This window comes from Carassius carassius, chromosome 17, assembly GCF_963082965.1.
Source record: "Carassius carassius chromosome 17, fCarCar2.1, whole genome shotgun sequence".
Taxonomy (NCBI): domain Eukaryota; kingdom Metazoa; phylum Chordata; class Actinopteri; order Cypriniformes; family Cyprinidae; genus Carassius; species Carassius carassius.
Window position 1 is genome coordinate 14540568 of NC_081771.1, and position 16782 is coordinate 14557349.

Sequence of the window (16782 nt, forward strand, 5' to 3'; positions counted from 1 at the left end):
GTCTTTACTGTCACTTTTATACATACATTTATTGCATTATTGCTGAAAGTATTCACTTATTTTTTTTTAACTATATGTGTGTGTGTGTGTGTGTGTGTGTGTGTGTGTGTGTGTGTGTGTGTGTGTGTGTGTGTGTGTGTGTGTGTGTGTGTGTGTGTGTGTCTAACAATGATCCCAAACTTAGGAACAGTAGTGTATGCACCACATATAGTTTTGGTCTTAAAAGTTCAAATAAACTGAAAAATGAAATAAAAATGGTAAACTTTTTGGGTTTTCAGTTGAATCATGTTACGTAACTGTATCAGTTTTAAGGCCCATTCACACCAAGAACGATAACTATAAAGATAACGATATTAGCATCCACACCAGCGAATCATGTGTTTATTCTGAGTTTACGCTCATTCGCCACTTTAAAGCTCATGACAGCAGGATGGATTATGATTGGCTGTCGATATATTTATTATTAATCAGCTGGAAAAAAATCGTTCTGAAAGTGATTCTAATGATATAGTTTCTATGTGCCTTTATCATTATATTTGTAGTGTGGACTCTGCTATTCTTTAATATTGAAAACGATTTTAGAACTATATCTTTATCGTTATCTTTATAGTTATCGTTCTTGATGTGAACAGGGCTTTACACTTATCTTGTTTTCTTTTTTTTTTTTTTACTCTGCAAAGCCTATTTTTACTCATATTTTGCACTCCGCGAGTGTTCATTTTGGACCCTGACTTCAGCATTTCCAAAACCAACAAAATAACAATCATGTAATATTCCTCTCTCTCAATTTTTGCTGGTGTGCCAATGTTTACCCTTCAGCCTGCCAAAAGTGGCACAAGGTTTATGACCCCTCATTTGTGTTAGCTAGATATTTATTACGCGTCATGCATTTCTCTTGGTATCAATATGTAAATTCATAAAATAGTGGGATTTAGTATAATTTTCTCATTGCCAAAGAAGTGCATTGAGTGTTTAGCAGAAATATGTGAATTTGGCTAGCCAGTTAGTTGGAATGATGCTTTATGAGTGTCATTAGCCTGGACAGGAGCAACTACATCAATCATTTAACCCTGTGCGCTAACAGATACAATCCCGTGCTTTTTTAAATGCTGTGATCTTGCACACTCTGGCTTAATGAATCTCAATGAGCTCTCACAGTGTGAGTAGAGCTTGTGTCGTACACTACAGTAGCTGAGTGAGTGTTACTCCTCCCCAGCATATTATCATCTCAGAGTTAACGAAAAGTCTAATGAGTGTAATAAGAACGGGGAAACGGAGCACAGACAATGCTCATGGGATGAGGAGGCTCAACGCTGTGATTTTAACTTTATAATTGCTGTAATTGTAGTGCCTTTGTTTTGTGATGTTTCTAGAATCCAATGATAAACGTTTCAATCTGGACTCAACTGACCACAACGGACCTAAAGAAGCCATGAACGATCTGCAATAGACATCTTCTATTGACTGCTGAGCCACATCATGCTATTCATTTTTGTGTCAGAGCCTGTGTATAGCGCTTATTAATGACTCCACTGTACATTAATGAGTCATTTTAGATGTCTCATGGCAGAAGAATTATAGGCTTTTATGCTGTTACAATAAAGCCCCCCACCACGCAACCCCCCTAACTCGACATAGCCAGGAAAAAAAAAACTAATAACTGTCACAAATTGAGACGAAGGCTATAATCAGGTTCCTGTGTTTTAAAAAATGGCCGTCTCAGCGCTGTCACCAGCTAAAGTGGCTGTGATTTCTAAGATTATTGTGTTAGCTGCTCTTTGTTCACTCTGTATTTTTTCTTTGTCGCATAAGAAAATGCCTAGCTTTGCTTCGTGTACTCTAGTAAAAGGAATGGAGGAATGAGGGGGATGGAGACGGATGAAAAAATGAAGTATAAACGAGATTAACTTCTATGGATTAAGGGCCTGTGTGAAACTAGTTACTATAATTATTTACTATTTATTCTAAAAGATTACTGTAGTTTTAAAGGATTGTCATTGTGAAAAGTTCAGCAGCAGTTAAAGGGCTGATTCGTTTCTAAAGGGGGTGGAAAGCATCCAATTAGTTCTTGCTAAACAATTTACTGGGAAATAATGCAACAGATTTTTTGACTGTATAAACAGCATAAATGTCATAAACTGGGTTTTGTGCTCAAATTCTGGATACATAATTGCAAGTAATGTGCGAAACATATTCAGAATTAGATTGATAGACATATTTTCAAACAATTTATGCCCTGTTTTTTAAAATAATGTTAAATCCTTTTATGTTTGATAATTAAATCGACAGACTTCTTGTGAAGTTGATTACACGATTTAATTGAATTTAATGGTAATTAAGGATTATTTTATGACAGGCTCACTGAACTGACACATTTCCAGGAATTAATCAGGTTTGTAAACTGAGAGCCATATCCCAATCCAAAGACAATGTTAAATTTTAGCATTTACAATTTTTTGTTGAAATAGAAGACTGAGAAGAATTAGAAGTTATTCATATGTAGTCAGGATGAATCAGAAGTAACTGTAGATCTTTTATATTTCAAATAGTGTAATACATTACAGTTGTTAATTTGATTTTAAGATGTGGGCATGGCATTTAAATAGGAGACAAATTGCGACCTTGAAGTTTACAGGGATTAAGTGGACGAAATGATTTGGAAATGTCCGGCATGCCTCACCAGGGAGAGGTCTGTTGTTTTCATTTGAAGATCGAGTTAAAAAGGATTTTATAAAAAAAAATGCTACATTTAAAAGAAATAGAACAGCATGGATGTATAGTTCACTATAAGAGTAATGTATTTCAAAAATATTTCATGCTGACTTTAAGTGTCATGCATAGAAGGAATTTAAAGGATTGGGAATCACATGCATCACTTGTCCACTAAAATTGTGATATATAAGTATGCTTGTTCTGGAATTTAACTTTTTTTAAGGTGTTGCTGTGTGTTCACTGCAGTTAACATCAGTGGCGGATCCTAGAGTGTCAATGTTTACTCCTGCAGAGTTCTTGTCCACAGACATATAACAAATAACTGCAATTTGTTTTATGTCATATTATAATTTTTTTTTCTGGCCTGTATGTTGATTTTTATGTTTGATGAGTTTTTCCATTTGTGTTTTGTTAGAGTCAGCGTGACCCACAATTTTAGTTCTTACTTACACACAGGATTTAGTACTGCTCTTGTCAGTTTTAACACTCAAGATCTGTTTGATTTGCTGTTTCAGTGTTTTATTAATGTTTTTTTTTGTGTCTGTTTGTTATGTGTGTGTGTCTCACTAGCCTTCGTAACCCTTCTAAATGGCGACCAGGCACAGGATGCTATCCGAACTCTGCACCAGACATCAGTCCGGGGCCGTGACATCACCGTCCAGCTTCAGCCCACGGACTCTCTCCTGTGTGTCACCAACCTGCCCTACACAGTCACTGCCAGCCAGTTTCAGGAGCTGGTGCGCTCCTACGGCAACATTGAACGCTGTTTCCTGGTGTACAGTGACCTTACGGGCCACTCCAAAGGCTACGGCTTTGTGGAGTACATGAAGAAGGACTCGGCCTCCAGGGCACGGTCAGAACTCTTGGGCAAACCGCTGGGCGACCGTGCACTCATGGTGCAGTGGGCTGACGTCAACCACCTGACCTCTGCTGACCACCTCCACTCCAAGTGCCTATGCGTGGATCGCCTGCCGCTAGACTTTGAAGACACGGAGGAGCTGGCACACATTTTTTCAGAAAGCTACAAACCCGTCTTCTGCCAGGTGAGATGTGAAGAAAAGAAACAGGGCGTTTGTAATTAGGCATTTCACCTCCACCGACATGACCGGATAAAAATATTTTACAGAAAAAATGATTAGGTGAAGTAAAAAGTTATAATATTTCTTAGTCCAACAGAGAAATGATTTCTGTAGGGCTACTGCAGTCCAGCGGAATGTGTTGGTTGCTGCCACTTGCAGTCTTTTAAAAGGATAGTTCACCCAAAAATGAACATTTTGTCATCATTTAATCACCCTCATCTTTGTTTCAAACTCGTATGGCTTTCTTTATTCTGTGGAACACAAAAGGAGAAATTTAGCACATTGTTTCTGGTGCTGTTTTTCATGCAATGAAAGTGAAAAAATGGGAACTGTCAAGCTTCAGAAATTACAAAAAAACACCCATAAAAGTTTGTGAGACAAATTAATTAAGTTTTTGATTCGCTTTAAAGAACCAGCTCATTTGAGTCATTTATATAGGATTCTGGCCTCAGTGATTGTGCTCAAATAAAAATGGCTTATAGGAGTCATTTGTTAGGGAATCAGACTAAACTTATTCTTCTGAGCTTTTCTGAGTGACTAAAGAAATGTCCCGTCGGATTGCATCGGCTGTGGGGATGAAGACGACAACTCCCATGATTCCACACTTAGTAACGACATCAAACTACACTACCTGGTCTTTGTTTATTTTGAATATGTGCCCTCCAGCGTTCAAAAATGACATATTGTACCTTTTAGGGTAATTAGTTAAGGAATCAGACTACACTGGTCACACATTTCTTCATTAGCATCATTTTGGTTCCAAAATTTTTGGAACCGTTTCTCAATACAACCCGGGTTTCTTTTACCAATCTAGTCATTAGAGAAGTACTTATGTTCTGATTGTGGCTTTAGAGGTTGACTTCTGTTACCAGACTTGGTGATGAGGACTTGTGTGGAAACCCTACCCAGGCTTCACTTCTGTCTCCACTGTGTTAAGAAGAGAGAGCCTTTCACCATGCAAACCTTCTGCAGAAATCAATACCGTCCAGGAAAACTGCCTTTAAGTGCTGATGCAGGATACAGTTTCTTCAACCTCCATCCTAATCAAAACCATTTAAGCTAAAGGGCAACACTGGCTTTAGATCTACAGTTAGGGCCAACACCAGCCAACACAGAAATCAATACGCTACACCGTCTCAGTCCCATGAAGTTTTGCAACAGCACTAAACCCACAGCATCTTCTGGAGTGTATGAGATGCATCAAGCTCAAAGGACTATGACCTCAAATTGCATCACAGTGCTCTCAGGCCTCTTTAATACTCAAGCTTTGCTTCAAAAATCAATAATGGAGCTCTCTGAATATTGCCGCCCCCACTACTGTACAGAAATGAGATAACTCGATGAACTGCACTGGTGAATCAGCTCATTTCTGTGCAGGAGATGCCGGAAAATAAGATGCAAAATGTGCCTCCTGTCGACAGAAAATGTCTCATCAATATTTAGGAGGTTTTTAATGATCTAAAAGCTTTTTTTATAACTGGATGATGATTGGAAAGAGTGACTCTAGTAATGTGTTCTCCTAATTGGAGTTCTTCAACGCAGCTGTTTTGATATATGGAGTTATTTCAGGGTTTATTCAGCCCTTCTGTTGTAATAGCGCAGTGGTTTTTAAACCTTATTAGGTGGTTCATCACTTTAAAAGTAAAACAAAAACAGCAAACCATTTCACCATCCAAACTATATTTTATATATATATATATATATATATATATATATATATATATATTCACCCTTAGTTTCACTTTTACACTTCTTCTAAACTGATGTTTTGCTCATTTCATTGTTTCAATTTCAATTGAAATACACTGCTAATTAGATGTGAATTAAACTAAATGAGCCAGCTGTTCATTATTTATTAAATTTAACTACACAACTTGCATCCACTAACGCATTGATGACACTATTGAAGTGAGACAACAAAAAAACTATATCACAAATGATTGTTAACAGTTGTTTAGTTGATTGTTATGAGTATATTGATCAGTCGTTAGTCAAATTGCTCAGTAGTGGTGCTTTCTGTAAATTGTATTTATTTGTTAAGACACTTAGGTCTTGCTCACACACTGTGCACATTTATACCTGTGATGTCTCAGTTGATCACAAGACACACAAGAACCAATTATGAGGCAGAATTTGTCCTTTGTGTTCCTTGAAGGAAAGTCATACTGACATAAGGGTGATTTAATGACTGGCTTCATACTTCTCATTTAGAGTGAAGACAAGGTCATGTTTGACTCTCCACACATGATGCAAAAGTGTGTTTCTCAAAACTACTGTGGTGCGATATGAAATGACAAAACTCTTGAGTTTAGTTGACAGGAAATGTGTTCGAAAATGCTTCTTTTTTTTCTTTCTCACATCCCACCTCACACTTTATCACTCATTCATCTTGCAGTCCCCCTCCCTTCTGTCAACTCTCTTCCTGTTGCCTTTCTTTTTGAGAAAGACAGCAGCAGTTATGTTATTAGATGACTCAGCGCATCTATGATGGGCAAATTCTGACCCTGGCACATATGGTCTCACATACACACACAGACTGACAGCTGGATGCACACACAGTGCATCCAGATATATTTAGGGGGATATGATTAATCGTAAGTGGAGAGTTTTGATTTTGTTTATTGCTGCTTTCTGTTTTTCTTTATCCATTCCTTCCCCTCCCTGTTCTTTGTCTGCTCTCTGTTTGTCTCTGTTTTTTTTATGTTTCCTTTCAGCTGATATGAAGGTCAGCTCATCTGCTGACCCCTGACCTGACACCGTCAGTAGATTTTGAAAGCTGCCATAACACCCACAAACCAACATGTCACTTTTTCAAACAACCTCCTTCTTAAAGATGGGATATGAAGACACACACAGTATATACTTTTAAAATAAGTAACCATGAATGTTTAATGTCTTAAAATATTCATATTGACCATAAAGATTAAGTGATGTGATTTTTAATGCTTCTGCATTATTAATGATCACATGTAGGTCATTTGAAAAATGTATACATCCATTTAGATGTTTGGATTGACATGCTTTAAAATTGATCCCTTATTATTTAGCTGTACATGCATTTTTGCACTGCTTTAATTTTTTATTATATTACTTCGGTTTAGTGCTTGCATGCTGAGTGCATGTATATATTCTGTCATTTTTTTTATTCCCAGGTTGTGATGTTTTTACTAGGTATATATTAGTATATTTAAAACTTCAATTTAGCTTTAATTATTTTTTATTTCAATTTTAGTTTTAGTAATTGTTGTGCTTAAACCTACTTTATTTCAGTTAGTTGCTTCATTAGTTTGACAAAATTCCTTATTTGTTTCTAAGTGTTTTATCTAATATTTTATTGAAGTTATTTTATATTTAATAGCTTTTGTTTTGGTTAACAATAACAACACTTTTTCATTATACCAGTCCTGATTAAAAAAAAACAAAAAAACAGCAGACTGTCTGGATAAAAATGCAAATTCACTCTTCGTTGTTGACACCTGGCTGTGACAGAGAAGAAAGGAAGTTAAACAGTATTTGCATGTTTTCCGACAGCCATTTCAATTTTTGTGTTCGCTATGATGTTTATCTAACAATACTAAATGCATGAGTACGGAGACAGGAGAGCTGTTTTCTGGATTCTTCTTATTGAAACAACCTATTCGGGAGCATCACCAAGTCAATTTATGTAATAGCATTGGTCCCGGGCACGTGACTAAAAGTGCAAATCTTATTGGTCGTCCAGCTTTATTAGAAGATATTAATAAAAAATCTAGTCTCCAAAAAAATTGGCATACGAAATTTGGTAGTATTGGCACCATTTGAGTGTTCATACTGGTCTGAACAGTAGGTCGTGTCAGTTTAAATGTATTTCGCATTGACTTAGCTTATTGATTTATGGTGCTATCAAAGCCAACCAGAATATCATACAGACTTGATGGTGACTTGGGAGCCTGTGCAGAGACCCCGGGAGCCATTTCTAAGCACTAGAATATCTTCTCAATGTGGTCTCTTGTGACTTAGGGCAGTTTAAAGAGATCACTGAGGGCCATAGAGATGGTTTTGAGCAAACACTGCCTACATTTTCTAATTTTCTTCCAAAAAAATCTTGTTACTTAATCGTAAGGCTGGATTTTTTCGTTCCTCACCACTGCCTTGACATTATTCTTTCATTCATACTGCCTAGTGCCCCCTTTTTTCTCTGAATCCCACTGGGGTCTTTCTGTCACTCTCAAAGGTCAGCCATTTATAAGAGGAAATAGAACATGTCCGAGCAAGGGGGAACATGCCATGCAGACGTCCAGATACACTATTTGCTTTTGATGGAGTACTTTATGGTTTACTTTAAATGGTTTGTGTGTGTTTAAATGGAGCTGGTTGCTGTATTGATTTCTCTGGCCTGAGGTCAGTAATGGCTCAGTGGGTGTAGTCTCAGCTGCTTTACATGTCTATCAGGTGGCTTCTTGGTTGGTTCTTGGCCAGTAAAAGCTGTGATGAAGATCTGGCTGTGCGAGACTATAGTAGGTGTGACTGCGCCCATATATAGACACTTGACCACTCTCTCCTTAAAGTTTTTGTACATACAAGGCCTAATATGGGAAACTCATGGAGTATCATTATTGTGTTAGATTTATGTCAAGTGCCCTGCTGGATATAGACTCATGACAGAATCAGTTTGGGCCAAGAGAGAGCAGTTTACCATTAGCGCAGCTCAGCAGGTTCACTGAAAACATTTTATGCTTCAATTTGTCACACAGAAGCCTGTCATCATATACATACAAACAAATCTACTTCCTGTTTGATTTTTCTAGTCTCTCTGTGTGTGTGGTGTTTTTGGCTGCGATAAGAGCCCTCGGTGGTGACAGTTTCCTTTTTTTTCTTTGGCTCTAAATAACTATTTTTCATATTTCATTTCTCTTTTCATGGTTTTCTTTTTTTTTCTTTTTTGAAACAAGACGTAACAATTTCATCTGGGGCTGTTTGTGTATGTGTGTGTGTGTGTGTGTGTGTGCAAATTTGAGAGTTGTATTGGTGGGCGTTTTAAAGCAGGAACATGAAACTGTGCAAGCCCATAAAAAAGAAAAATCACAAATATAATCTTTTTAATGAGATTTTTACAAAAACATTTTCCTAGACTTTTCTTATGTCTCCTGCTTCTTTGATTTAAAAAAAAAAGTTTTTTTTTTTTAATGCTGTTCTTTTTATTTATCTATTATTATTATCTACTACTTAAAATAATTTATCTATTCATCAAAGAAACACTGACAAAATATTTCCACAAAATAATATTATGCAGATTAGCTGTTTTCAGAACTGATAATAAGAAGTGTTTCTTGAGCACAAAATCAGCATATTAAAATGAATTCTGAAGGAACATAACACTAAATACTGGATTAATGACTGCAGAAAATTCAGCTTTGAAATCACAGGAATAAACTATATTTTAAAATATATTTTAAAAAAAATTCAAAAACATAAAAAAAATATTACAACTTTTGAACGGTAGTGTATCTAATCTGGATCTCTCAACAGGGTCACTTACTGTGCTCAGATATTTCAAGACATTAATGTTTGCAATCAAAAATCAGAGGTCTCAGCACTCGAGATGTGCAATGTACCTGTTATAGACTGAAAATAGTTTTTTTTTATTTAAATGTGCTACAATGGCCAATAATATATACTTAATCACTGGTTAGATTACAGTAAAAAACTAAAAAACTTTTTAAGAATTTTTTTGATTTGTTTATTGAAGCATTCTGTAAAGATTGCTTTCCTATAGGAGAGGAAATCATCTGTTATCTGCTGAAATATCTGTGAACTCAATCAGATTCTTTCAAGAACAAATGATCTGCATTAGTGCACATTAATTGAATTGCTCTGTTCTTGTATGGCAATGATTGTCTCATTTGCCTCTTTTATTGTATTCTTTAAATTTATTTGGGCATCAAAAACAATAAAACACTGAATTTGCTCAAGCAATTACACATCCATTCAACTCTATAGGTGCCGCTTTAATAAGTTAATTTACATATTCACAAATAATTTTTTTAAATAAATTTAATCGTTAATATTTGACTATTTTAGTCATATTCAGACTTGTTTCATCATTGATGTTTTCTGCTGTTGACTCAATTGATTTTAAGGAATTTAAGATTTTATATCTGACATTTAAATGAAACATAACTGAAAACTGCTGAGCTACATAAGAGAGCAGTAAAATGTTCATTTGGGAAGGTAGATTGTGGGAATGGTGTGCATTCACTTTATTGTTTTAACGGACACACACACAAATGTTTGACACTCTTCCAAATGACGAATGCTTTTCCTTCTCTATATTTAGACTTTTACATACACTGTCCTGACTGCATTATAACTGGAACAGATAAGCCCGGGTTCCTCCGAGACATGCCGCACCACTTATTACTGCCAAGGACATATGCCGCATGTGTGTGTGTGTCAGTGTGAAAGAAATATCCAGGCCACACTAGTACACATTACAGATTTATGGTTTCCTCCATTCTCACCATCATGTCTGTATTCATGTCTATGCATATGTACATGTATAAGGTCCAGCTTTGAATCTTTCTTTGTGTTTCCCTTTTTGCTTCCATCATCCTTTATGTCAGTCCTTTCTGCCTGTTCACTAATCAGCCCATCTTCATCCCACCTTCTCTCAACATCCTGTTTCTACTTCAGCTCTCCTTATTTTCCATCTTCTTCGCTGTCACTGGGACATTATCTGTTCATTCATTCACTCACTCTCCAGGGCTCTCTCTCAGTCTCTCTTTCCTCTATCTGTGTTCCCTCAGGAGTCTCATTTCCAACAGAGTAACTGCCAATAGCTGATTCGTTTCTTCCACCCACTCACTTTATAGAATCCCTCGATTCAAACTTCATCCTTTCTTTCTTCATCTATCTCTTTCCTATTGTTTCTTTCTCTCAGGCTGTGTGAAGGCTGCGCATCAGTGTTTACTGCACTGATTTTCAGGAGTTGGGAACTTTTGAATTGTATGTGATGAAAAAGAAACTAAGTGGCACAACGTATATAATATATTGACATTAAAAGGTTAAAACAATGTTCAGTTAATTTCTACATGCTAAATGCACAGATTGTAAAAAATGAACAGCATTAATTAGTCAAAGCTGGTGAATCAGTTTGGATCAAGCATTGTTCTGATTCTTTGAACTGACCAAGAAAGAGACTGAGCTGCACAAAATATATCATAGAAATAGTTTACACAATGATTAATTGGTTTGACCTTGCTAACTGTTCAGATAAAATAACAGCAAAAACATAAGCAAATCTCTTAATTAGTGCATTTTTTGTTATGAACAGGGTTCTCACGGGTCCTTGAAATCATTGAAAGTTTGTGAATCTGAATAAAATGTTTTAAGGCCCTGGAAAGTTTTTAATAATAAACATACATACGCGTCCTTGAAAGTGCTTGAATTTATTTTGTGCAAGAAGTTTTCTGGAAAAAATACCATATTATTCCCTCTGGTCTACTAATGTGTTATTTCGCCAATACTTTGGGGTCTATGCATAGCTTCCTTGATTTACAGTCATGGCCAAAAGTTTTGAGAATTACATAAATATTAGTTTTCAAAAAGTTTGCTGCTAAACTGCTTTTAGATCTTTGTTTCAGTTGTTTCTGTGATGTACTGAAATATAATTACAAGCATTTCATACGTTTCAAAGGCTTTTATCGACAATTACATGACATTTATGCAAAGAGTCAGTATTTGCAGTGTTGGCCCTTCTTTTTCAGGACCTCTGCAATTCGACTGGGCATGCTCTCAATCAACTTCTGGGCCAAAATCCTGACTGATAGCAACCCATTCTTTCATAATCACTTCTTGGAGTTTGTCAGAATTAGTGGGTTTTGTTTGTACACCCGCCTCTTGAGGATTGACCACAAGTTCTCAATGCGATTAAGATCTGGGGAGTTTCCAGGCCATGGACCCAAAATTTCAACATTCTGGTCCCCGAGCCACTTAGTTATCACTTTTGCCTTATGGCACGGTGCTCCATCGTGCTGGAAAATGCATTGTTCTTCACCAAACTGTTGTTGGATTGTTGGAAGAAGTTGCTGTTGGAGGGTGTTTTGGTACCATTCTTTATTCATGGCTGTGTTTTTGGGCAGAATTGTGAGTGAGCCCACTCCCTTGGATGAGAAGCAACCCCACACATGAATGGTGTCAGGATGCTTTACTGTTGGCATGACACAGGACTGATAGCAGTGCTCACCTTTTCTTCTCCGGACAAGCCTTTTTCCAGATGCCCCAAACAATCGGAAAGGGGCTTCATCGGAGAATATGACTTTGCCCCAGTCCTCAGCAGTCCATTCACTATACTTTCTGCAGAAGATCAATCTGTCCCTGATGTTTTTTTTTGGAGAGAAGTGGCTTCTTTGCTGGCCTTCTTGACACTAGGCCATCTTCCAAAAGTCTTCACCTCACTGTGCGTGCAGATGCGCTCACACCTGCCTGCTGCCATTCCTGAGCAAGCTCTGCATTGGTGGCACTCCGATCCCACAGCTGAATCCTCTTTAGGAGACGATCCTGGCGCTTGCTGGTCTTTCTTGGACGCCCTGAAGCCTTCTTTACAAGAATTGAACCTCTTTCCTTGAAGTTTTTGATGATCCTATAAATTGTTGATTTAGGTGCAATCTTAGTAGCCACAATATCCTTGCCTGTGAAGCCATTTTTATGCAATGCAATGATGGCTGCACGCGTTTCTTTGCAGGTCACCATGGTTAACAATGGAAGAACAATGATTTCAAGCATCACCCTCCTTTTAACATGTCAAGTCTGCCATTCTAACCCAATCAGCCTGACATAATGATCTCCAGCCTTGTGCTCGTCAACATTCTCACCTGAGTTAACAAGACGATTACTGAAATGATCTCAGCAGGTCCTTTAATGACAGCAATGAAATGCAGTGGAAAGGTTTTTTTGGGATTAAGTTAATTTTCATGGCAACGAAGGACTATGCAATTCATCTGATCACTCTTCACAACATTCTGGAGTATATGCAAATTGCTATTATAAAAACTTAAGCAGCAACTTTTCCAGTTTCCAATATTTATGTAATTCTCAAAACTTTTGGCCACGACTGTACATTAATTACATGCATTAACACGTTACATTAAGTGTTTCCTGCATGAGGTACTTTGCCATGATGTTCACGCTCGCACAAAATGGTACCTCAATGTTTCACAGACATATCGTGAAATTAATGTTGAATTGCTTTGCTTGTTAAGATGTAAACCCATCAGGCAAGAAAAACTTTAAGCCCTTTTCATATATCTTAAAACTTCTGGTTACATGAGCATAAGCTCTTTTCAATAAAATCCATGCAAAATAGGGTTGCCAACCATTCCGTATAATATGGAATTGTCCCATATTTAAGGCATCAGAGAAGTATTCTGTATGAAAGTTATATGGAACGCAGTTTGTCCCATATTTGCAGACATACACCGTATGGCCATCTAGACCATAAAAATAACAAATCATTCTTTTTGCACAAATCATTGTTTGTATAAGGCTTTAAGACCTTGCAGAATCCTCTGGTCACTCCCACTTCACAGCGATTGGGCTCTAGCTAACGCTTTTAAAACGGTAACTTCTAGCATATTCCTAAACCTGGACCTTATTAATACTGAAGAACAAATTCAAGCACCAAAAGCAGCCTACACACTTCAAGTTGTCTTTAATTGAAAAATATAAGTTGAATTCATAGGCTACATGGTTGCAATAATATTTTAGTTCAAAATTTTAAATGTCATTGTTTAAAAAAATGCTTTATTGATTGATGTTTCATAGACATGTTCAGTTGTTACTTTAAAATTTTATGCCATATATTGTATGTAATTTCACAGTATATTCACCTCCTAAATTACCACAGTTGTGCAGTCACAATTCTATATGGTAAAATTTACTCAGGCCAATGTTTTGTGTATAAATGCGTGACTTTTTGTGTATGACATTATGACAACAAATTTGATTATTTCTGAGAACCTTTATACACCCTTTATATATACATTCTGTGGCGAGTCAGATGCCTCCCCCCTTAATTATCATTGTCACCCCCCCTTAATCAACACCCTTCATCTAGCTCCCGACAGGAGTGGGTGCATGAGAGAGGAGGGAGCTCAAATGGAGCCTCATCACCGCTGCTGTTTAAATGCCGAGCGCACCTCACCTCTGAAGACCAATCTCTTTCCCTGGCATGCACGCTCTCCAAGACCTGACGCCACCCCCACTGTGCCTGTCGTTTGCTCCTCCCACCACAGTTGAATGCAAAACAGAAATAAGACAAATAGAATATATGATCTCTGTCATATGGCCAAAAATAAATGAAAAAAAGGCTAATTATTCAATTTGAAATATTCAATTTGCATAGGTGTGTTTGACACATGAAAACTGTACCAATATATCTTACAAGGTAACACAATGTAACCTTGCTCTCTTGCTAACTTGAAATGTGTCCCCATATTAAGTTCTTGAATTTGAAGTTAACCAAGGTGTGGAAACCCAAAATGAATCAGTCTTTGAATCACTTAAAATCAGGCAAAGGAGCCATCTTCCTTAATCATGGATGAATTGATTGAGAAAGAGACTGCGCTCAGTGCACAGATATAAGAATTAACAGCACCAAATGTGCACAAAACATGATAGGCTTGATTCTTTGTAATGAATCTAAGTGAATCAGTCTGAATTAAGCACATGAGTCATACTAAATCATGAACTTAAATGGTACTGAAAGACATTGAGCAGCACAAAAAATATTTGTGGCCAAAATTGTTAGAACACCTGACATATTTGAAAATAATTACCTTTGTTTGCCACCAAAACATGATTTCATTTCATAATGTTCATGAAACATGCAGATGGTTGCTATGAGCACAACAAACATCAGACGAAGTGAGTCATACTGTTTTAATGCACTGAAGTATTTGGTATGTCCACCTTTTGCAGCAATTACAGCATCACATCTCTCTGGCATAGAGCCAGTATATTTCTTGAGAACCACAACACTAATGTGATCCCATGCCTTCTGCATCTCATGCCAAAAGCTTTTCTTTGAATGTACAATTAATCTGTCATTTTTATTTTACAACTCGCCCTAAATTTGCTCGATGGGGTTGAGGTCAGGACTTTGAGGGAGCCAGTCCATCATTTTCAATGTTCCAGCAGATTCCTTTCGTCGCAGGTAGTTCCGGCAATAGTTTGTTTTATATGGGTATTATAATGGCCAATTCAACAAAAACAACTGAAACATCTTAAATATGCCAAATGTTATAACAATTTCGTCCACCTTTGACACTAAACAAGTCAACAACAAGTTCTTTTAACTTGTTCTCGCTATTTCACAAATAAAAGAAATTAACAGTATACAACAACAAAACGTTTGCTTAGTGTGATTCTTTGAAATGAAGTTTGTAAATCAGTCTGAATTAAGCACAGGAGTCCTGACTGTTCTGAATCATGGACTAAATCGATTGAATTTGAGGTTAGTGTTTCGAACATGATCCAGACTATCTAAGAGGCATGGAACAAACGTAGCTTTAAGCCGAACATGATGAAGGAGTGGATAGAGGGGGCAGTTCTTTCCACTGATGAGTCCCTGGCAGTTGGTGGAGATGTTTTGATGAGGTGCCGCTGGACTCCCTTGAGGCCAGTTCAACAAAATGACGCACATAGATGAAAGCCAACACCTCACAACACATCTGGAGAGTGTATGTGTGTGTGTGTTTGTGTTCACTCAAGCTCACCTTGTAAATGTTATTGATTCCCTGTGTGGTTCCTCATAAGGACTGTGAGATTCAAAAGCACTGCCTGCTAATTGTGCTGGGAATTAGAGAGTCTTTAGCATATTTTCAAGTAGGCTTGATTGCATGTGTAATTTTTTTGATGGTGATTCACTTTACCGTTAAATACGCTTGTTTGCAAGTTGATTAAACCTGTGTCTTGGGTATAGTGGTCCCAAATATTTTGTTACTTAATGCAATAAAGTTCATACATCTTTAAGTGTGGCTTAAGTGACCGTGGTACTTTTTGGGAGGCAGTCCATGTTTTTCTCTTCGCCCCAATCAGAGTCACGGAAAGAACTATATACAAGGAATTGACTTGCCTGCTGGAACACAGAACATTCTCCCACAGACAGAGTCTAGTTTTAGATCGGGACATGGCTGGATTAATGAAAGCATGAAATGACGTCATTTCTGTTCCTGACTTGAAGCTACCGTAGTAAGGCACAATGTTTCTCACTGTCTCAGCAAAGATGAAATGCTGTGATATGCTGCTTGGTTTACACAGTTATGAAAACACTGTTTTTTTGCACAGTAATTACTTTTTCCCCTTAACCTGTAAATGGCTTCTTTTTATAGTCTCTATAAGAAAATAGGATATGTGTATGCCAAAAAGTAATAACTTAAGTAAACACAATTTATATTTATGTCTTACCTCATTAATAGTTTATTTACAACAGTCATTTTTGCTATACCATACTTAGTGTTATTGTTGTATACCATCTTTGCCTGACCTATACTTTGGACTGGTCTGACAATTTAAGAATATGAAGAGTGTGGATGAGCTTAAATTATATTTATATAACAAGTATACAGTCAAACCAAAATTTATTCAGACACCTTCAACATTTTGCACATTATCACAGTTTATTTGCTATAGTTTAGAAAACGGTAATAAAATATGACAAGAACTCAGAGTTAAACTGTGTCTGAAAAATTAATTTGAAAATGTAATGAATTAGCTGTCAGCTATTAAATTTAAGTACACAATTAGATAATACCAATTTAGGTCAACCAATTACAAGCAATGCTTACCTTTGTTCAGTCTGTGGTGTAAAACTTTCGCATTAGCAATTAAAGAAAAACACTTTAGCAAAACATCATCAGGTCAAAGTATCTGAATTACTTTTGTAAAATTTGTATAATTTTTACTGGTAGTCCACTGTATGAAGAATGTTTTTGTATAATATGTCACAGTTTAC

General features: G+C 36.8%; 1 protein-coding gene and 1 long non-coding RNA gene across 2 annotated transcripts in view; one reads left to right on the plus strand and one right to left on the minus strand.

The window, feature by feature from the left end:
• Window positions 1-16782, minus strand: part of LOC132161174 (uncharacterized) — a 410674-nt gene that overhangs the window by 237902 nt on the left and 155990 nt on the right. The gene's annotated exons all lie outside the window — the stretch shown is intronic.
• raver2 (ribonucleoprotein, PTB-binding 2) overlaps window positions 1-16782 on the plus strand; it is a 74478-nt gene that overhangs the window by 31955 nt on the left and 25741 nt on the right. Inside the window, exon 3 of the mRNA XM_059571011.1 lies at window positions 3283-3755. Coding sequence (XP_059426994.1) covers window positions 3283-3755 — 473 coding nt within the window. The remainder of the gene's footprint in view (window positions 1-3282; window positions 3756-16782) is intronic.